The following is a 21,822-nucleotide window of genomic DNA, read 5'->3' as shown; positions in this document are numbered from 1 at the left end:
TGATTGAGGACCCCAGATAGGAAAGCTTATTTTTCAGTTCCTTTTCTTCTGGGTGTGGGAGGAGGATTTGTTTTATTTTGATGAGAAATCTTCCATCTAAAGGCAATCAAGATTCAGAGTTAAGAGTATATTTAGTCAGGGAAGAAGTGTTTATTTTAGAGGACTATAAGGGTTTAGGTGTGTGTCCGTCCCCCCTCCCTCTTAAGTAAAGGTTGTACCATATATTTAAAATCAGTGACTTAACCTATTCCTTTTCTAAATCTTGTGGCTGAATCAGAAAATTGAGAGATGGAGATTATTTAAAAATAAAAAATTATACCTAGTATAGATTGCCAGGGAGGTAACATTGTGATAACTCTTTTTAGAACTGAGAAAAAAAAATTTTTTAAGCAATTGAGAAAATTCCGGTTAAGGAAATTGACCCAGAGACTAGGGATGACCATCTAGACTCCAAGGCCCTATTTGCTTCCACAGTACTACCCTGGTAACCTCTCTAAACACAGTATTGAAAGTGTTTTATTTAAACCACATTCTCGGGGCGCCTGGGTGGCTCAGTCATTGAGCGTCTGCCTTCGGCTCAGGTCATGATCCCAGGGTCCTGGGATCGAGTCCCACATCGGGCTCCCTGCTCCGCGGGAAGCCTGCTTCTCCCTCTCCCACTCCCCCTGCTTGTGTTCCTGCTCTCGCTGTCTCTCTCTGTCAAATAAATAAATAAAATCTTTAAAAAAAAAAAATCACATTCTCTGCTTTGCAATGATTTGAGTATTTGCTGTACTTTAAAAAGTGACTGTATACTTGATAAAAAGGATTTTTTGAGGCACATTAGATTGTGAGCTCAACTTTAGAGGGAGTTCTGGATTATTTGAATGCATGCTGCCAGCTCCTGACTTTCCCTTTGCTCTGTGGTTTTATTCATGGCTAGGCAAAGAGATACTAGTCTGCAAAGAATAGGCTGTTTCTTTTTGGGGTTCTCAGATGGACTCTCCCATGATCATGTTTTACAGTCATGGAGTTGAAAGCTGAATTGCTCCTTTGGGTAGTCTGTAATGCGTACAGTGCCTAGGCATCCTCAGCCACCACCCTGGTGGGCTTGTTTTAATCACTATGTAACGGTAGAAGGCTAGGAGTGAATCAGTCCCTCTCAAGAAAATTACTGGTACAGAAATAGTTCAGTGCGACAGTTATTGTGTGCCAAATCTTCTTTAAACCTGTAAGTGTGGATGGTAATAATCCTTTTACAAAGGAAGTTGTGGTTCAGACCTAGATGTGTGGTGCTTAGTCACCTGCAATGCTGCTCCTTTGGATATTGTACTGGACATTTACCAAGCTGCTTTTTGTTAGGTTGTTTGTTGATTCTCACAGCATCCCTGTGGCCTCTGTGGATACAGGTTATGCTGGTTTTGCTGGTAAAGAAACAGGTAGAGAGCTTGAGTTGCAAGGATAGTTGAGAGGTGGATCTGGAGCTAGAATAGTGCTATGAGTAGTGCTCTGTGCACTAAATTTATTAGAGGAGCTCAGGCCCTAACATAAGGGATGTTTCTCAAGGGGCTTGTGGGGGGAGGAGGAGTCTTTTCCCTCAGGAGATGTGATCAGGATTTCAGGGTGTTGGAGTTGCCACTTCAAACTACACTCTGAAAAACTGAAAGTAATGAGGGTATTGAATGCTGTGAAGCGTAACAGAGAGTAGGAATTCGGCAAATGGAGCAGTGTTTTGTGGAGCAGGCACTGTCTTTTTAGTTGCGGTGTTTAGGTACAGTATAATTCTCGTTTGGTGAAGCAGTGACATGAAAAATGGTAATTCTCAAAGAATACAGTGAGTGAAACGGTTCCCAAGCCGTATCAGACATTCTTCATTTTCATGACTCGGAAGGTACTTAACAGATATTTTAGGCTTGTTTTTTGATGTATCGTGAAAGAGGTTGATAGAATGTTAGAAAAAGATTTTATTTATATTGGGTCTATTTAGACGGTAAGGTGGTTGATTGGGTGCAAGAATAGACAATGTTCATTGGCAGTTGGGAATTGAGAGCCAGTTTAGCAAGGAGAATATTAGTAAGACATTTCGCTGGCCTAAGTAGGTCTCCTATGGTGGTTTCCATTTCTTTGAAAGATTCCATATTTGATACTTTGTGTTGGAGTTACAAGGAAGTTACTGGAGTTAGATTTGAAATTTAACAAACATAAGTAGAAACTTAATTATATTGTATTATTGGCACAGCCTGCACATCTTAGAAATGTGCAGCGTAAGTGTCAGTGTTATGAATCCCTCACTGAGTCAAGGTAATAAATAAATCCATGACCCCCAGCAGTTTTTTTCTCACCTCTGTAATCTCAGTCCTCCCTTTCTCCACCCCCAGGCAACATTTCTGTCCAGGGGACATTTGGAAGCGTCTTGAAGATATTTTTGATTTTTACGTTCAAGACTGAGGGATTGGGTTGCTGCTGAGATCTCTTGGGTAGAGGTCAGGGATGCAGGTGGCAGCCCCACATAACAGAGCTTTTGTCCCAGAATGTCAGTGGTGCTGAGGTTGAGAAACCCTGCTATGGATTAGTTTGCCAGATTAGATTTTCTCAAATATAAAATTTTATATGATGGAATCATACTGTATTGTAACCCTTTGGTTTCTTTGAGTGTTTCTTGTTGCATGTAGTTCATTACTTTTTGTTGCTGAGTGGTATTTCAGTTTATGGATCTACTACAGTTCGGTTCTTCATTTACCTGTTAGATAATTTCCGGTTTGGGGACATTACAGATAGTGTTGCTGTGAACACTTAGGTACAAATTTTTATATGGATGTATGCTTTACTTTCTCTTGGAAAAGTATTGGCTGTGGATGATTGGGTCATATGGTAGATGTGTGTTTAACATTTTTAATGTCTATAAATTTGGGGTATTTGGGATTAAGCAATTTTGTCAGTTGTCAAAATATAATCCATTTATAAAAACGTATTTCTAAAAAGTTTTTGGAGTTAAGTGTTTACAAATGTCTTAGGGCTGGAGAAGACTACTCCCCTAATTTTATCCTGAAGATAAGTGAAAAAATGGGATTGGACATTTTAAAAAAATGAACTTTTCAGGATACCACTCTTAAAACTCTCACATTAGCTATACCTGAATATGTACCTTGAGTGAGATTTCTTTGAGGGTGGTCTACAATTCTTTTAAGAAGGGTTGATGGTGTAGAGATTATTTAAGAAAAAATAAAATTTTAGAAGGGGTCCTGGCTGGCTCAGTTGGTAGAGCATGTGATTCTTGATCTCAGGGTTGTGAGTTCAAGCCCCACGTTGGGCATAGAGATTACTTAAAAAATAAAAAAAGGGTTGCTGGTGATCATTGGATTTATGAAAATGTCAATTTTTAAAGTGATGAGATAGTTCTAAACCCATTTACTTAGGATGAAACTTCTCAGTGGAAATGATTAGCCAGAGAAGGATTTGGGTAGAGTGCTGTGCTCACATCTTGGACATAATCCATGTGAGCTGCTTTCTTGATGGTGAGCCATGTGATGTGGATTAACCCCAAACCAAATACCCAGCTTCTGTGGTTCGACTGGGTAGCTAGCCTATTCTTAGCCATAATCATCTGCAGAATATGGGCTGGACACTTTGTTACCTGCTTTGACTGTAATTAGTTTATGCATTTTGTAACAGATGAGCTAAGCAGGTCTGTGAAAACACAGACTGGAACTATTACTGTGTCATGGACCTTGTGTCAGAATAATGTTTTTTAATGTAAATTATAGAGTGGGTGGGTTTCAAAAGAAACCAGTTATATTAAAATACGTTTTTATCCGCAGACCCTGTCTGGAGGTCTATGAATGGTGCTCTACATTTTATGAATTTTTACTAACATTTGCCTTCTTATCTGCCAGGAGCAAGAGACACATTGGCAAATACACTGTTTGGCAGACTGGTGTAGGACTTTCATATGGAGTAGACAGGTGGCCTCTGTGATGGTTGAGGGTTTCCTTTGAGATCTGCTTGTGGTGGTAATGCAGTCAGCTTCTGGAGGATCTGTTATTAACTTGGGGTAGACACTAGAATTCTAGGAATTTTGCGGATTAGAGTGGCTATACCCCTCCATATCTGCTAGCCTCTGTGAAGGAAGTCTATTTATTGCCTGTTGGTATATTTGAAATCATGGAGGTAACTGCTTTCCTTTTGCTGAGGAGGATACCTTCACTGGGTTACCTCTTGGCACCCTTGTGTTTGGATAGGAGGAACCAGCAGGGAAAAAAAAGAAAACAACTTTGGGGCTTCAAAAAGTTGCTAAAATTTTCCAAGTGGAGTGGCTGGCTGACTCAGTTGGTAGAGCATGTGACTCTTGATCTCAGGGTCGTGAGGTAAAGCCCCACATTAGGTGTATGTATAGCTTACTTAAAATTATTTTTTTAATTCCAAGTAAGTATGTTACAAGAACAAAGTCCTCTTGTATTTGGACATTATGTCTTCCACACAAGGAAGACATATCCTAGAATAAATATCAGCCCTTTAATTAAATAAAGGTAGGTTTATAAATCATTAATACCATAATCTTGGCTTTTTGTTTTTTCCATTTTTGTCATGGATCACAAAGTCTCTGCTAGACCGTGTGGTTTGGGAGTTGCTGGATTTTCACTGGTGGAAAGCATAGGGCTTGGTAAGCAGAAAGTGCGGGACACAGTACAGGAAGTAGAGGAACTTCCTGTCTGCTGGATCCCAGTTGTTCATGGTCACCTCTCAACAGGTGTCTGCCTGTGGTCATCGGGGCTGATACTTGAAATATGAGTGGGCAGCTCATGGAGTAGCTTCACTTGGCCAATGCATGGCACCCTGGCACACACCGGTCTGTTTCTCTTTGCTGTGGCCTAGGCTTCCAGCCTGATACCTGGTTCTGTGCTTTTGGAAGTTTGCTTTTCTTCTGAAACTTATGTCATGTCCTAATCTAAGCCGAATTTGTATCTGTAGAGTTTAGAAATGAAGTGTTAACAGTGTGGAGATGCCTGACACACAAAGGTAAAGAATATCATAGGAAAAGCCATGCCAAAAAAGCATTCACCCTTTGCTGAAGGTGGCATCTTTTCCTCTATTGTCTTTTACCTACCTGGGTTGCTCAGACTTCGGTTTTCGTAGGGTTGTATAGAAAATGGCTTTTTTCCGGTTAAAAAAAATTTTTTTTTAATTGTGGTGAAATATATGTAAAATTTGTCATTTTAACCATTTTAAGTGTATAGTGGCATTCAGTGCTATGTTGTGCATTATACCACTATCCATTTTCAGAACTTTATCATCCCAAACAGAAACTCTCATCCATGAAACAGTAACTCCCCATTGCCACCTCCCTGCAGCTTCTGGTAACCTCTCTTCTGTCTCTATGCCTGGCTTATTTTGCTTAGCATAATGTTTTCAGACTTCATCCGTGTTGCAGCATCTATCAGCATTTCATGCCTTTTATGGCTGAATAATATTCCATTGTATGGCTATACCACATTTTGTTTATTCCATTCATCTGTTGGTGGACACCTGGGTTGTTTCCACCTCTTGGCTATTACGAATAATGCTGCTATTTGGTGTACAAGTATCTGCTCCTTCCTTTCACTTCTTTTGGATCTCTACCCAGGAGTGGAATTGTTGGGTCATATGGTAATTATGTGTTTTAACTTTTTGAATGACTGCCAAAATTTTCTCTAGTGGCTGCACCATTTTATATTCCTACTTAAAAAAAAATTTTTTCCCCCACAACAAAAAGATAGTTTTCTTCATGAAGTTAAAGTTGATTGGGCCTATGTGCACCAGCTCATTTCTATTCCATGAAGTCTTGCAAATCTTCCCTTCTCTTTTCCTGTTTCTGGCATGAAATTGAAGCACCTTGGCCAGGGAGTTGGCCTCTTGCTCCCATCTGTTAAAGCTCCTAGGAATGTATGAAGGCATAGGAGAGTACAGTTTCTTGGGAATGGCTTCTTGATAGGTGGGTTTTAAGGAGGGCACTACTGTACCTTTCTGTTCTACGAGCACTTAAGTTTGAATGTGTCAGATCAAAGTCAATATTAGTCTTGTGTTAGATGTAACTGTGTGGAATTGTAAACCTGGCAAATCAAATACTGTCTTTCATATTGTGCTAACGTATGGACCCTTTTTTTCCCTTCGAATTCAGTGAAGGAGAGCGACCTACTCAGAATGAGAAGAGGAAGGAGAAAAACATAAAAAGAGGAGGCAATCGCTTTGAGCCATATGCCAATCCAACTAAAAGATACAGAGCCTTCATTACAAACATACCTTTTGATGTGAAATGGCAGTCACTTAAAGACCTGGTTAAAGAAAAAGGTAATGGTACTGGTGGTCGAGTAGGGTAAGAAGGTTGATGTGTCATCTTTTCTGTGGCTAATTCCTTGGTTATTTTTTTGTCAGTGGAAGTTGATCTGGGTAGAGCATGTATTCTGTCCAGGCTTGAGAGTTAAGCCGCTTTACCCACCCTACTTTTTTGTGTGGTCATGCACCTGTGTGTCAAACAGGGTGGTTTGTATGGTCCTTTGGCCTGCAAATGATTTTACTGGCTTAATATGGTTAATAGGGCTTTGATTAAGCTTGAGGGGAGCCTCTTTGTGTTGAGGAAATTTTTTGATTTCTTCATACTAGGTGGGAGAGGTTTTTCCTTTTCTTTAAAAAAATTTTTTTAAGCTTTTTAATTCTGGAGGGAAGGTAGTTTGTTTAAATTTCGTGGATGTCTTCCTGGGATCAAAATTTGGTAGTTGGAACTTGTGCTGCTTAGATTCTAAATTCTAAAACATTAGCTTGTTATTTAAACTGTTAGGCTTTTCCCCCCCTGGGAAGAAACTGGGGTTAGATTGGCAATCAGAGAGCTCAAAATAAGGCATCTGCTACATAATGCTGTGCTTTCAGGCGCACTTTAGTAGCGCCCAGTGTCCAGATTCTGGCCTAGGGCAGGGGAAGCAACTGAAGCGCTGCTGCCACCAGGAGGTCCTAGGAGGCTGGTTGTCCCCACGGTCCTCTGCCTTAACCCTCTGTGCACACCATATGTATCCTCTTTCCTCCCACATTCTCGCTCTGTGCTTTTGTCTTTCTTTTCTGATTCTTGGCCCTGCTGGTGGCACTCAGGGCTAAAGAGATTGCTCAGCCCTGGTTTAGACAAAACTATTGATAGAGAACAATGTGTCTGATGCCTTGAGGTCTCCCCCAAGGGAAACCTAGAATCAAATTACCCTTAAATGGAGTCTTTTTGAAGGACTGAAAGGTATTGGTTTTCTGGAGCATTCATAATGAAAAGAGATTCAAGCTTGAATTGTCAAATGATTAACATTTCAGTGGCAGAGATGCCACTTGGATAGGCCATTTTGGTATGTGTACTGGTGCTCCCAGCATTGGGTTTTGAAATTATGACTGGCCCACTGCCATCATTGTCCCATCACTTAATTTGACCATGACATGACAGAAGCACTAGGCACCGTGAACTTCTCTGTACATTCATGTAGGCTGCTCCCATGTAGTAGTTCTCCAGATAACATGGATGGAAAAACGTTCGGTGTGAGATTTGTTTTCCTGCCTTGATCAGCCAAATCATTCCTGCCAATGCTCCTAGGGCAAGAGTGAAGTTTCTTCTTTTTGTCTGAAGGGCGTGTCACGTGGCATCCCAGATGCAGTGTTCTTGGTTTTTGGGACTGCTGCTTCAATACAAGCTTAGAATTTCTGTACAGTACAGTTGGGTCTCATTCGAATTAGTTTTTGGAATAACCCCCAAATTTGTGTTCTCGTGATTTGGTTGAACCGCTGAATTGATACTTCCATTGATAATAAGGTATAGTAGTTCCAAGAACCAGGAATGTGGCTTTGAAAACGCAATTGTTAGAATTTTGTAAGAGATTGCAGGCCAAATTATTTTTTTATTTTTAGGAGTGTGTGAACCAGTTTTGGGACATGATGGATAAAGTAGGTGACATTTTTACTGCTTTACCATTCAGTAATTCAGTTTTGGAAGCCTTAAAGCTGGTAGCAGCAGCAGCCATGACGTTTCTGGATGTAGAAGCAGTTCACCTCAATTTCCTATTTTGCACTGTATTAAGTGTGGGGCCAGCCTGGTGGTTTATTTGGATACTTCCAAACTGGTTCTCATATTCCCCTGGCATACTGCTACGAATGCCCTGGCTCAGCCCTTTCAGTGTATTTTTTTGGTGGTGTAATTTAGAATTACAGGTGTGCAGTAAATAAGTTATTTTAAACTAATCTTAAAATGTTCTTGTTTAGAGCTCCCCTGTATAGGTTAAATTAATTATTTTTCTGTTTAAATTGTATTGTGGGTGAAAGGGTTTCATAAGAGGAAGATAATTTTTTTATGGTAATGCTTCTGTTCAGCATGTGAGGTCTGAAGAAATGTACTGTTCACATATCTAGGTCTCAAAAATGTTATTTTTATTATGAGGTTTAAAATTGCGTTTTTATTCATGTCTTGGTATACTGATAGTATGTTTAGGTGGTTATTTGAAATCTGAAGTATTGACTTGAAACCTGTTGCGAGTAAGGTTTCGTTTTTTGAAGACTTGTTACTGAAGCTGGGGGTACTTAACACCCTAAAAGCATCAGTCTCGAGGTCACCTCCAGAGTGGGCCAGCTGTGGAGACCTGGCTTATTACAACTCTGCCACTCTTTACTGCTCTGCATTTTAAGAGTGGTGTTGTTTCAGGAAACCAACAGAATAAGCTAGAATTAGTTATCTTCAACTTAAAGGTCTGGAAAATGTCCTGTCACTGCCACACTGTCTAACTGCCGCCTCTCAGAAGTGGACTAGTAACTGAAGTGGCAAGACAGGAGCTCTTCGAAGGCTAATCATGCCTGAGATGCCTCATGCACCCCTCCCTAATTCCTGATCGTCCCCCTTCTTGGCCACCAAGTGTATATCTCCGTCTTAAATTTGATTTAGCAACATTCCAGGAGATCCTATTAATGATACATGTATTATGTGAATTGGTCACTTTGCTTTTTCCCCTGGATGGGGTCCCAAAGCTTGTTTGGTGCCCAGCTGTTTGGTGGCACTATCATGAAATCAGCATTGCTGAATTTAAAGAGAAAATGTATTGAGCTTTGCTTTGTTCTGAGCCAGGCTGCCCTTTTTTTTTTTTTTTTTTTTTCCCCCCCCCCCCCCTTGGGATGTGGATTAAACAGTTTTCACATCCTGTAGAATCGCCTGGTGAACTTTCCCAGTTTTCTGCTCTAAGTGTCCTGATATGGAACAAAGGAGAGGTTTCTGTTGTCCTTTTGATCATGCTGATTTTTTAACGGCGATAGTACATGGAACAAAATGGCTTCTATGAACACCAAAGAGTTGCTGAGTTGAAAAAAAAATTGAGAGCCAGTGTAATAGGAGATCAGAATCGGAGATTATCACATAAGTTTGCAGATGTTTTCACAGTCTCAAAACCTACCTGATTTTCATCACTGGGGACAGATTGGGATCACATGAAAAGTGTTTGACCATAAGGACTGGGTGAAAAAGGTGACCTTGGGAATTTTAAACTTAGTGTTGTGCTACATTACTGCGAAGTCCTGTGTGGATGAAGAAAGCTCGTTATTGGGCTGCTTGTTCTCCTGGCCTAACCAGGGAGTTGGCACCATCGAGGTGGGGCATTGGTAAAGAGACAGGCCTGAGCTGGACCTGCAGTGAGTAAACATGGAGCACAGTTTGAGGAATAAGAGAACGTCATTGATGCAGTTTACTCTCAATCAGTCCCAAGTTTACCAACAGTTTAACTTGTGTAAGCAAAGATTTCTTTAAGCACTTAATCCTCTGTCTTCATTTAATGGATTGCCTTTTTTTTAAGATATATTTATTTTGAGAGAGAACGCACGAGAGAGTGCACTTGCTGGGGCAGAGACAGTGGGAGAGAGAATCTTAAGTGGACTACACATGCTGAGTGTGGAATACTAATGTGGGGCCTGGTCCCACGACCCTGAGATCGTGACCTTAGCCAAAATCAAGAGTTGGATACTTAACTGTCTGGAGCCACCCAGGTGCTCCTGATGGATTGTTTTAAGTAAATTTCAAATTCCAGCTGACTGAAAACTGAGGCCCAGAGGGCAAACATAGTCCAAGAGTCTCTGTTGGCTCTTGAAGACTACCTACATTGTGGGTTTTATGAAGCCAAACTTTATTTTCAATTTAAGTAAAAATCCATATCCAGTCTATTTGTTCCTTCGTATTTCCCTTTTTTGGGGAAATTCAACCTTTTGTGAAGACCTGTTACGTGAATGCATTTGTCTGCGGGCAAATTGGGTTGAAGCCCGACAGTGTAGCCTGCCTTCACTTTATGTTTGCCAGTTTTTGGTTCAGTTAGAGAAATAGTGATCTCTTTTTTTTTTTAAGATTTTTTTTTTTTTTTTTAATTAGCACAGAGGGAGAGTGTGAGGGAGAAGCAGGCTCCTTGCTGAGCAGAGAGCCCCGATGCAGGACTTGATCCCAGGACCCTGGGATCATGACCTGAGCTGAAGGCAGATGCTTACCCGACTGAGCCACCCAGGTGCCCCGAGTAGTGATCTTTTGCTTGTGGAAGAAGGAGCAAGAATGGGCTCAATAATTTTCTAACTCGTCCATAAATCAAGTTGTCCTTCTGTAGAATAATTATTTTGCCAGGTTTCAAGTTGTCTGTATATTAAAGGCACAAGCTTTCCAAATTAAACTGTGCATCTGTTCTCTTTAAGAGTGGCCACCTGAGGGGTGAGTGTGTTTGATAATGTGCCTGCTCTTTGGAGCCTTCCCCTTCCACCCTCGCCTTTAAATTACAGGCCTTTTCACATACGAATTCTCTTCAGTGAAGCTTTGGCCTCTGTCCTCCCCCCCCCCTTTTTTGGTCCATTTCAAAGTAAAAGAATACAGACATGAGTACTGTTTGATAAAAATACGTGCAGGTGTGCCTGACTTCTTTTTGGGTTGCTTGTTCATTCTGCTTATCCTCTTGATGTGTTTTATGCTTGAGGCAATGTTTTTATCTTGTAAAAGTTGGTTACAGGTGATTTGTTGAAGCATTTTAAAATAAAGGTAGGTGAAAACATTGGGCATTAGATGTTTCAGTCTTAGCTTTTTCATTTAGATGTTTTGATATTTAAAGCTGCAGTAGAATTTCCTAGCACCTCCTTTTGGGATTCCATGGATCCCATCCATGTTCAGGAAGGGAGAGGAGCAACAGTGTTTTCCATCAATAACCTGCGAGTTCCATTTGGGCAAGACTGTTGCAGCTGCCAATTTATTAACTCTGCCTCTCAGTCCTAACTCATCTGCTCTGGTTGGTTTGCTCTTTTAAACTTCATTTCTTTGGATGTGACCAGACTGTGCATAGGTGGCAAATTTTACCTTCAATGTTTTGTTGCTAGTTGTACTGACTACACTAAACAGGTCTTTGTTTTAATATTGTAGAACTAAAAGAGAGGTGGTCTACTATCATCTTCCTATAGGGAAGTATGAACTAGCACCTCTTGCAGATCCTGTAATCCTGATTTGCTTACATCTTTGAATTGATGTGGACTCTCAGGGTAGAGGTTGGGAATGTATGAGGGACGTGGTTTATTATTGATGCTCCCTTCGGAACAACACTAATGCTGGAGCCACAGCGGCTGCCTAACCTCTGGCTAAACTGATAGGATGGAGGGTTTTTTTTAATGTAATTTTTTTTTTTGTTTTTACTAAACAACTATACCATTTGGGGAAAAACAAAAAGGGATATTTTAAGCAAAGTTTTGGTGCTTAAGGATTGAAGTTGGATGTATGCCATCACTAGAATGTTTACATGGAAAAAGTCCTAAATTTTAAACCTAGCTTTTTGGAAAAAAAGTTTGGTTTGGACTTGCTTGGTTTCTAGGTTGCAGTGACAGCTTTTTGATAAAGTGTCTTTATGGACACAGACTAGAAACTTACCAAATGCAACAGTATTTGAATTCCAACAACATAGTTGCAGTTGTCTTGAGTTAGATATTGTGATTTATTTTTAAGGTTACTAGATGGTAGTTAAAGCTTGTAGAAAATAAATTTGAGGTCTCTTCACTGTCTTGACACTATTTGGCATTTTTATCAAAGTGGAGATAAGGCTGTTGGTCCTCAAATGGCTGCTGCTGTTGAAATGAATGGCTTTTTGAAAACACGGCCTCAGGAATGGCCACACCTTTTTTGGAATTGCTTTACTTTTGTAAGGGTAAAATAAAGCCAAATTGTACCTTGGCTGGGATCATTTTCAGTTTGCCCCACTGGAGTGCATACTCCGAAAGTTAAATTATACCAGTCCCTATTTCTTCATTTCTTTGCACCGATTCTTTCTCCTTCCTGTTGTGCAAAGTGCTGGTTTGGTTCTCTAACATTCCAAGAAAGGACAAGGGGAGGTGACTTTGAACACTTGGCCTTCTTGTTGTCAACTGCTATGCAAATATATTACTAATAAATTTGCCCTTCAAATCGTTTATTTTAAAAGTAATTTTATCTTCTATTTAAATCTTTCTTTGCTATTATTTTAAAATCCTTATAATTTGAGTATCCTTTGAGCAAAGGAATTAGCATAGGCAGGACTTGCTGAGGCCGGTACTTTTACCCTTGTACTGTTAACGCAAACTTGATCACAGAGCTGGAGAAGGCTTTTACTATCATAAAAATATTCCCCCCCTTTAAAAAAAAAAAAAGATATTCCTGAGGACAAAAGCACTTTCTTGACTTTGGAGAGCCTGCTTAAGAGATTGTTTTCTCCAATTTTAAAATTTCTGTTCTCCTTGTGCCATCTTCAAGTTCAGCAGCCATTTTGGTGGTTGTCTTCCTGATGGGTTCTAACATCTGGTCATGGTGGTCATGAATTGGCAATCCAAACCTTGAGGAAAATCTGCGGAATCTTTTGAAATGCTTTGTTTTCTGCCTCCCTTTGTGTAGTTCAGAATCATGGGAGTCTTCTGAGCTTGTTCAGTTGCAAACTGAGCTCTCAATTTTTCGTTTATCTGTGTCTTTCAATGGGAAGGTCGAGAAAGCAGGAAGAATAAAGCCTGGCTTAATTCACTGAAGAGAATCCAGATGCTGCTCTGGTTTGTGATCGGATACTCGAACATCCTACTTCTGACAATTCTGGAGCCTAGTGCCATGTGCAGGACCAGCTGCAGATTTTGTGGGGCCCTGTGCAAAATGAAAACAGGAGGCCTCTTGTTAAAATATTAAGAATTTCAAGATTAACATCAGAGCATTAAACTAAGCGCGCGGCCCTCCTGAGTGCAGGGCCTTGTGCGATTGCACAGGTTGCACCTATGTGGCCGGCCACACCGTGTGTGTGCCCTTGAGCATATACACACTTGCACGTTCTTGTAGTTAGCATTTGAGCTCAGTTCAGTGGCATTGCAGCTTGTGCGCTGTTGACCTGCTTTCACCTGTGAGAGTGTATTGTGTAAAACTGTTTGCCTCCCTTCCCCAAAAAAGTGAAGCACGCAGACTTCTTTCCTATAGATTTGGATTGCCTCTAGTCATGAGTGAGTATTCCAGACAGGGAAATTGATATGGAAATCTGTGGAAATAGTTTGTTTGTGGTGGGAGGAAAATCAAGGACATAATTGTTAACGAGTCTCACCTACTTTTACTGCACACCTGTAATGCCTAGTTTGGTGGTTTAGAGAATATGGAGTGTTTCTGGGCTTTCTTATAAGGCAGAGGCTCCATACAAGGTTGCTGATGATTGTTCTAAATTCCCATTGTTTTCTTGGCTTTTCTCCCTTGGTTTATGTGTCGTCTGGAAACTGATTTGTAGTTGGTGAGGTAACATACGTGGAGCTCTTAATGGACGCTGAAGGAAAGTCAAGGGTAAGTGTCTGAGAGAATTTCTTCTGTGGATTTACTACTTGAAAAATGTAACTGTATGGTGGCGTGGAATCGAATGAAATCAGGAAGGCAGTGAGTGCTCATGTTATAGTAGCTATGTTTGATTTTGCCAAACATTTGAGTGGGGTGGGAGGGGATTTGCAAATGGGAGTCCCGCTTTTCCAAATGGCTGGCCAAAGAGCTTTTTGGTATTCTGTTTGGATGCCCAATTTGGATAACTGGGGACCAATAGCAGCATTGTCTCTTTGTTAACAGAGGAATTGGCTGTGTGTGAATTATGCATGGAATTTTAGCGGTGGTATATTAATGTAAAACGTGTGTTCTTGTCTAGAAAATGTTACTCTTGGTCGTTTGCTGAATTTGAAAGTTGTGTGAACCAAAGATTCCGCAAAGTCGCCTTTGTGCCAGTAAATTGTAAAACAAATACTAAAACCTGAACATTTAAAATTGGCCTAGTTTAAAGAGAAAATAAATTATTTTGTTGTGCAATAGAATGGCTTAGAATAATCAAAGGATGAGCTTTAATTTATGGAAGGGATGGATTTAGGAGGAGTATGATAAGGAATTGACTTGAGTACAGAGAGAAGCAGATCTAAAGTTTGTGTGATTTCTTGGAGAACCTGAATTTAGGTCTGCTTATTATAACTTCAGTAACTATAGTGCAATGCTGGTAATGCGCAGGCAGAGGAGATAATAAGGAGCCCAGCTTTTAATAAGGAAGGCTAGGCAAGACATTCCTGTGAGCTTCCCCTTAGAAGGGTTAATTTAAAAACTAACTTTGTTACATACATCATATTTGTAATTTATGTAACTGTCATTGATATTTACTATGTTTTTCTTTTCTTTTTTCCCCCCTTTCCTTGCTCTTCTGACTGGTCTGTGGCTTCCTTCAAAGGGATGTGCGTAAGTATTGTCTAGTTACTTATTGGCAATTGAGCCTTCTAAATTGTTAGGACTGGTTTCACTCATTTCCTTTTGACTCTTCATAGCGTTGTTGAATTCAAGATGGAAGAAAGCATGAAAAAAGCTGCCGAAGTTCTAAACAAGCATAGTCTGAGTGGAAGACCACTGAAAGTCAAAGAAGTAAGCTCTTGAAACAATGTGGATACCATTTATAATTGTCGAGTTGTCCTTGTTTGGAATTAGGAAAAGAAAGAAATAGTCCTTGGCTACATTTTACGGAGCAGTCCAACCTGTTGTTTTTAATGAAGAGGGTCGGTCACAGGCTTCAGTAGTCACTCCTGTAAGAACTTTGGAATAGTGGCCGAGCACATCCTGAGCAACTGCTGCCTGCCTTCCTAACATCTGTGATTGGTCTTAGAGCAGCCTGCCTTGTTTTTTTCAGGGGTACTCAGACTGAGCCCATGGGGTACGCGTGTGCGCATGTGTCTTAAGGGAATCTACGCCTACAGTCTTACCCATCCTGAACCCTATTCTTACTCAGCCCACTTTTTTTTTCTGTGAAGTGAATTTATCATTAATCTACTTTCAAATCTAATCCAAACCAGATATCTTTTCTCCCTTGAGGAAGAGGGAAGTGTTTGTTGATTAGACTTCTCCCTGACTTATTTTGACTTCTTAGAGGAAGATCAGTATATTCAGAACTCAGAGAGGAGAGCATGGTAGGGTTTAAGGTTTCTGTATGTTGAAGAGACACATGAAAGGGCAAAGAGGTTCAAGACTAGTGTCAATGCCAGAGTTTCACAAACCTGTCCAGACCTTAACACGAGTCAAACGCCTGAATAACGTGAAGGACCGGAGTACCTCGGTGATCTAGAACTGCGTTTTCAAACTTTTGGAAAAAATCACTGATGGGGTTATCAGAAATTACAAAACCCCATTGAAAATTAGATTCAACTATACCAAGCCTGTGAAGATCTTATTTCCGTCTGGAAGTGTTCTATGTTATATCAACTAATTCTGTCATCAAACCCCCCCCCCTTTTTTAGTTAAGTTGAGAGCTAAATTTTACGCTGTTTCTTTCTTCCCCATTCCTTTGGCTGGAATTCTTCCTAGCCTGATGGTTGAGTTCATTTGAATTTCTTGTTATAGATTTCGAGACATGCTTTCCAAACAACCTCTCAATCTCTGGAGTTTTGGGAATATCACTTTTTGTGAGATCATGGTTTTAGTTGTCACTGGGTCAGTTAAATGTAACACTTCTGTGCTTGTTTTAGGATCCTGATGGTGAACATGCCAGGAGAGCAATGCAAAAGGTGATGGCTACGACCGGTGGGATGGGTATGGGACCAGGTGGCCCAGGAATGATTAATATCCCACCCAGTATCCTAAATAATCCTAACATCCCAAATGAGATTATCCATGCATTACAGGCTGGAAGACTTGGAAGCACAGTATTTGTAGCAAATGTAAGTAAACGGAAACATTGTCTAAAGTAGAAAATCAGAACTTTATGAAATAATCTTGTTAATATGTTATAAATTAATTCTGATGTTTAAGAAGAAAAAATTTTTAAAAAGAGGGTTATGCTTGGGGTGCCTGGGTGGCTCAGTCGGTTAAGCATCTGACTTTTGATTTTGGCTCAGGTCATGATCAAGCCCCGTGTCGGGCTCCCTGCTTAGTGGGGAGTCTGCTTCTCCCTCTCCTTTCTCTCTCGCTTTGTGCTCTCCCTCTCCCCCACTCTCTCTTAAATAAATAAGTAAAATAAAATAAAAAAAGAGGGTTATGTTCTCTTCTTGATCTGTTTAAAAAAATAACTTTGAAGTTGGACTTTGTTCCAGGGTGACCACTGCAGTGATAAATCGTAGGCCTGACCATAGTCCTATTGAGGCCACGTTTACTGACTTTGCTGGTTACAGAAGTGGCAGCTGAGTCTGCATTCCCTGTGGGTTTAGTTAGGTGCAGGTCAAAAAAGTCTGTGAACAGGGCTGACATTTCCCTCCCTCTTGTTGTGTCTGGGATGAAAGATAATACCCTTGCCATTTGCAAGGGGAAATATTTTTAAAGGAAAGTGAGTTGGGGAGGATGATGGTAAACCAAGGAACAAAAAAAGTTTTTTTTTTTTTTTAATGTTCACAAAGTAAGCATTAATTTGAAAGGTATGAGGTGACTTAACCTGTTCTTTCAGAGAAAAGAGTGAATAGTAGTTAAGGCCAGGCTTTGTAATCCTATCTGAAGAATTCTACTGCAGGTGATAAATTTTTGTGACATATTTATTTATTTAGATTTTATTTACTTGCAAGAGCTTGATTGGGGGAGGGGAGGGACAGGAAGAAGCAGACTCCCCGCTGAGCAGAGAGCCTTACGAGGGCCTCAGATCCCAGGATTCTGAGATCATGACCTGAGCGGAAGGCAGATGCTTAACTGACTGAGCCACTGAGGCACCCCATTTATCTATGTATATTTATTTGTTATATATTATTATTTTTTTAGATTTTTATTTTTATTAACTACACTCTACACCCAGCATGGGGCTTGAACTCACAACCCCAAGATTAAGAGCTGCATGCTCTGTTGACTGAGGCTGCTGGGTGCCTAGTACAATAAAAATAACCTGATATTATTTTTAAATGTTTGTTTCCAGCCAAAGCATACTGCACTCATACGGTGAAAATGTTCTTTCTAAAGATGTCTGCATTGAGATTTTTCTCTTACTTTCTCTTGATTAGCTGGATTATAAAGTTGGCTGGAAGAAACTGAAGGAAGTTTTTAGTATGGCTGGTGTGGTGGTCCGAGCAGACATTCTTGAGGATAAAGATGGAAAAAGTCGTGGAATAGGCACTGTTACTTTTGAACAGTCCATTGAAGCTGTGCAAGCTATATGTATCCTTTTATCAGAGTTCAACTCTTGGTGAACAATTTGGCCTAAATGTTGTATTAATAATACAGGTTTTTTGGGGGAAGTGGTAACTTTGTGTGTTAGTGTTTCCTAAGTGACTGGAGGGAATGCGTTATTGTGGAGTTTAAAAGTTAGTTCTCTGTGTTGGAATTGATTCAGTACTGCATAGAGAGAGAAGAGGAACACGCCTACGAGTGGTCTTTTCCAGCCTTCTCTCTCAGAGAAGTTTGGTCTGAAGGGAGAAGTCTATAAAGAATGTGCCTCTGGAGAGAAAGTCCATTGTTATTTCATATATAAGTCTTTGGCCCTATTTCTCCAATGGGTTGACTTTATTCTAGAAGAAGCACTTCTCTCTGGCCCTAGAGTAATATCTTTGTAGTCACAATGGAGAACGCCACACATGAACACAGTGACTAAACTCAGATAAGGCTGTTACTGTGTCTCTTAGGCAGAAATCATGGTACTTCAAAAGATGGTGGAATACTTGGCCCAGCGGACTCCTACAGAAAACTCATGCCAGTACTTAGGAGGATGGTCTGGTGAGAAGTTAGGGTTATACGAATGAAGCTCTACACCTGAGGAATAAGCTAACATTTACTCCCCTGCCTACTCTTGAGTTCTATTTATTGTTGCTTTTATGCTTATTGTAGAAACAAATATTTTAAAAGTATAATGAAAAATCAAAATGGTTCATAAGTTCATTAGGGGCCCTGGTAGTAGTTGGAGTATTTTTCTTCTGTATTTCTCTCCTGCTGTGCGTGTTTTTAGAATTGCAAGAAATAACCTTAATTGTAATATCAGCTATGTTTAATGGTCAACTGCTATTTGATAGACCAATGCACGTGAAAATGGTAAGTTAATAGGATGTCTTTCTGTATAATCAAATAAGTCTAGGAAAAACATGGGATTATTAAAAGTATATAGGCACTCTGCTATATTTATGGATCAGTCTACATTAAATAGGGTGCAGTATGTTGAGCAAATTTATGACAAACAACTTTTTGCTTGCATGTGCAGCTCTTCAGATATTCTTTACGCAGTTGCCTCTTTTTGGCATGGTCAGGTGGTCAGTTGAATATCCTGCTTTAAGCAAGTGATCAGTTTCAAAGATGGTTATGTACATGGGTTTCCACTTTTCATAGTATTGCATTAGAATGTTTAGCCAGTGTCTTGTCTGTTGTGAACATGCTAAGTCTGATTCAGACAGCCTTAAAACTTCTTCTGAAGTACTTCAGTGATAAACTTTAGCCCTGCTGTGGCTCTGCCATGGGTAATAATGAATCAATACAAGCATGACTAACATGCTGAGGACAATCTAGGTAGGGCGCTCAAATTCACAAGGAAAATAAAAGGAACTGTAAAAGGGTATGGTATCGTAGTTACCTTAAACATTCAGTTTGTGTTTTTGAGTAGATTAATTGCTTAAGTGACTTAAAAGTCAAAAAGCATGAAAAAGATACAGTGTAAGAGTCTTGCCCTTACTTCATATCCAGGTCCCATTCATTCCCCATAGCAATATGGATGTATATTTTTATCTTTCCCTCTTTTACACAAAAGGTATTTCTCCGTAATTTTTTTTTTTTTTTTTAAACACTTGTGTGTTATTCCATGGCATAGGTGGGTCGTAATTTTCTAGCCAGTCCTCTATTGTTGGGAGTTGTTTCCGTCTTTTGCTGTTGCAAAGCTTTGCTTCAAGGAAGGAATACTGAGATTTAGTCACTTTCTTTTTCAGGATGAAAGGGCCTTACCAAAGGGAGATTTTTTTCCTCCTGAGCGTCCACAGCAACTTCCCCGTAAGTAGTCTCAATATGGCTTAGGTTTTGAATTTGATTAATACTAACCAGAAAAGAACACCTGGGTGGCTCATTCGGTTAAGCTCTGCTTTCGGCTCAGGTCATCGAGCCCCACATCGGGCTCCCTGCTCAGTAGGGAGCCTGCTTCTCCCTCTCCTCCTTGCTTGTGCTCTCTGCTGCTCTCTCTCAAATAAAATCTTAAAAAAAAAAAAAAAAACAAACCCAGAAAACTACACTTACCCTTGAGCTTGTGCCATGTTATTCTGCAGTTCCCTTGATCGTTCTTAAGGGAAAGCTTCAGAAAGTGTTTGGTTTTTGTTTTTCTATAAATTTTTCAGGGTGAGAAATGAACAGAGATTCACAACTTAGGAAAGGTTGTTAGGATTACTTTTGTGGTGAGGCAGACTACATCCTAGAGGATGTAGTTGGGTGTTTTGAAAGTATCCTGTGGAAGGAAGAACCAGAAACTGCAAAGGGAATTAAAACCAGGTTGCACTTGGGTTCAGAAGAGATTGGTTAGTACTGTATGGCCCAGCAGTGCCACTCTTAGGTATATTCCAAGGGCCCGAAAACAACGTCCACAGAGAAACTTATATACGGATGTTCCTAGTAGCATGATTTCAGTTGATAAATGAATAAATGTGGTAAATTTATAGAATGGGGTATTACTCATATAAAGGAACAAAGTACTGATAACTGCCACAGCGTGGATGAACCTTGATTCCATCTGTAGGTAATGTCCAGAGTAGGTGAATCCCATAGACCGAAAGTAGATTAGTGGTTGGCTGGGGAGAGGGGTAAGTGGAGAATTGTTCTTGAGGTGATGACAGTGTTTCAGAATTAGATGGTGGCAGTAGTTGTAATGTAACTCCAACTAAGCTAAAACTCAGTGAACTATACACTTTGGATGCATCTTATGGTATGTGAAGTACAACAATCCAAATTTTTATATAGGGTCTCTTGAAACATCCAGGTGAAAGAGTGTCCGACAGGGAAGGCTAAGTGACTGGTCACCTCACAGTTGGAAATGGTGCATATTAGTGAAGCCCTAGGCATGTTTTTTGGCAAGCTCACAGGGCTGAGTGAAGCCTGAGCATAGGCAGCGGTGAGAGTGAGGGCTTCTAGCAGCGGGAGGGCAGGGGAGTCAGAAGGAAGACGGGGTTGAGTGGCAGGAGAGGAGAGCTTGTTTGTGCTATGTTGGGAGAACTGTCTACCAGGTGGGGCAGTTGGGGAGGATCTTTTCAGAGGACCAGGGACTGTCTCTGGTCTGGAGAGGGACTCAGGCCTAAGGCCCATTAAATTGAATTGAATGGGAGCCTAGACTAGAACAGAAACACAAATGCCTTTGTGGTTTAATATTATGAAAGCACAATGGAGGCAGGTTTTGAGGGGAGGTCAGTGGCTTCAAGAGTAGAAGATGGCTTATCTGTTGAAAATAAACATTTTTTAGAGAAGGACCACATTTCTTTGTCCTAATCAGTGTGGCCACTTGGCAGTGATCACTCAGGATCAGGGCGATGGCTCTTGTTGACTTTTGTGCCTAGAGGAGGTGGGAAGAGGACTATTTGGGAGCCTTGGCTGGCACACACTAGGCCCTAGGGATCCCATTATCCATGACTTTTGGTCTCCTAGCACGTTTCAGAGATTGCTTTGGGGAGTAAATAACCTTGGTGATCTCTTGCTCCTGTTTCTGTGCAATTTGAAAACACAGGGCTGTTAAATAGATTAAATATTTGGGAACTGGTATCGGGGGTGTTGTTGTTGTTGTTTTTAATGAGCTTGGTTTCCATTTAAAAATGTCTCACCCGGTCGTGGTTTAAGCCTCAGACCAGGGTCACTCAGAGCATCACAAATGTGATGCTATCACTATCAGGTTTTGTTGGCTGTTTTGAGACCAGTCTGTATTCTTACATCCCTGCTTGTGTGTGGAGCATGGAGTTGAGAGTGGACTGGGTATTGATCCACAGGTTAGGAGGATTTCTGGGCAGAAGATACACTAGGTTCACTGTTAGGAAAATGGCCCACAGTGGAGTCAGAATAGTGTATGCCCAGTGTGTTAATTTGCTGTTCTATAGCATTGTATTTTCTTGGGAAAAGTCCTTTGGGCTACCAGATTGGGAGGTGGAGGTTGGGCATATTTGCGCTGCTGGCTCTCCAATGTCCTTCATTGCCTATTTTATTTTATTTATTTATTTTAAGATTTTTATTTATTTGACAGAGACACAGCGAGAGAGGGAACATAAGCAGGGGGAGCGGGAGAGGGAGAAGCAGCCTTCCCACAGAGCAGGGAGCCTGATGCGGGGCTCGATCTCAGGATCCTGGGATTATGACCTGAGCCGAAGGCAGATGCTTAACTGACTGAGCCACCCAGGCTCCCCTTAATTGCCTTTTTTAATCACGCATTTCTCAAT

At 40.6% G+C, this 21,822-nt stretch overlaps 1 protein-coding gene across 10 annotated transcripts in view; it reads left to right on the top strand.

The window, feature by feature from the left end:
• The window catches only part of HNRNPM (heterogeneous nuclear ribonucleoprotein M), a 39,297-nt gene that overhangs the window by 2,551 nt on the left and 14,924 nt on the right, over window positions 1–21,822 (top strand). For 5 of the 10 annotated variants that reach the window (XM_073889432.1, XM_073889430.1, XM_073889431.1 and 2 more), the window contains exons 1-5: window positions 14,809–14,902; window positions 15,997–16,188; window positions 17,449–17,602; window positions 18,420–18,469; window positions 19,351–19,411. In XM_073889432.1, the coding sequence (XP_073745533.1) occupies window positions 14,825–14,902; window positions 15,997–16,188; window positions 17,449–17,602; window positions 18,420–18,469; window positions 19,351–19,411 (535 nt within the window). In that variant the 5' untranslated portion in view covers window positions 14,809–14,824. Of the gene's footprint in view, window positions 1–6,133; window positions 6,304–13,748; window positions 13,802–14,703; window positions 14,723–14,808; window positions 14,903–15,996; window positions 16,189–17,448; window positions 17,603–18,419; window positions 18,470–19,350; window positions 19,412–21,822 lie in introns of those variants that run through there. The other 5 variants (XM_073889434.1, XM_073889429.1, XM_025863150.2 and 2 more) reach the window with 4 other exon arrangements.

The sequence above is a fragment of the Callorhinus ursinus genome, unplaced genomic scaffold, assembly GCF_003265705.2.
Source record: "Callorhinus ursinus isolate GAN/ISIS: 27379988/994484 unplaced genomic scaffold, GSC_fseal_2.0 scaffold107, whole genome shotgun sequence".
Taxonomy (NCBI): domain Eukaryota; kingdom Metazoa; phylum Chordata; class Mammalia; order Carnivora; family Otariidae; genus Callorhinus; species Callorhinus ursinus.
Note: the sequence above shows the minus strand (reverse complement) of the source record. Positions and strands in the feature narration are given on the sequence as shown.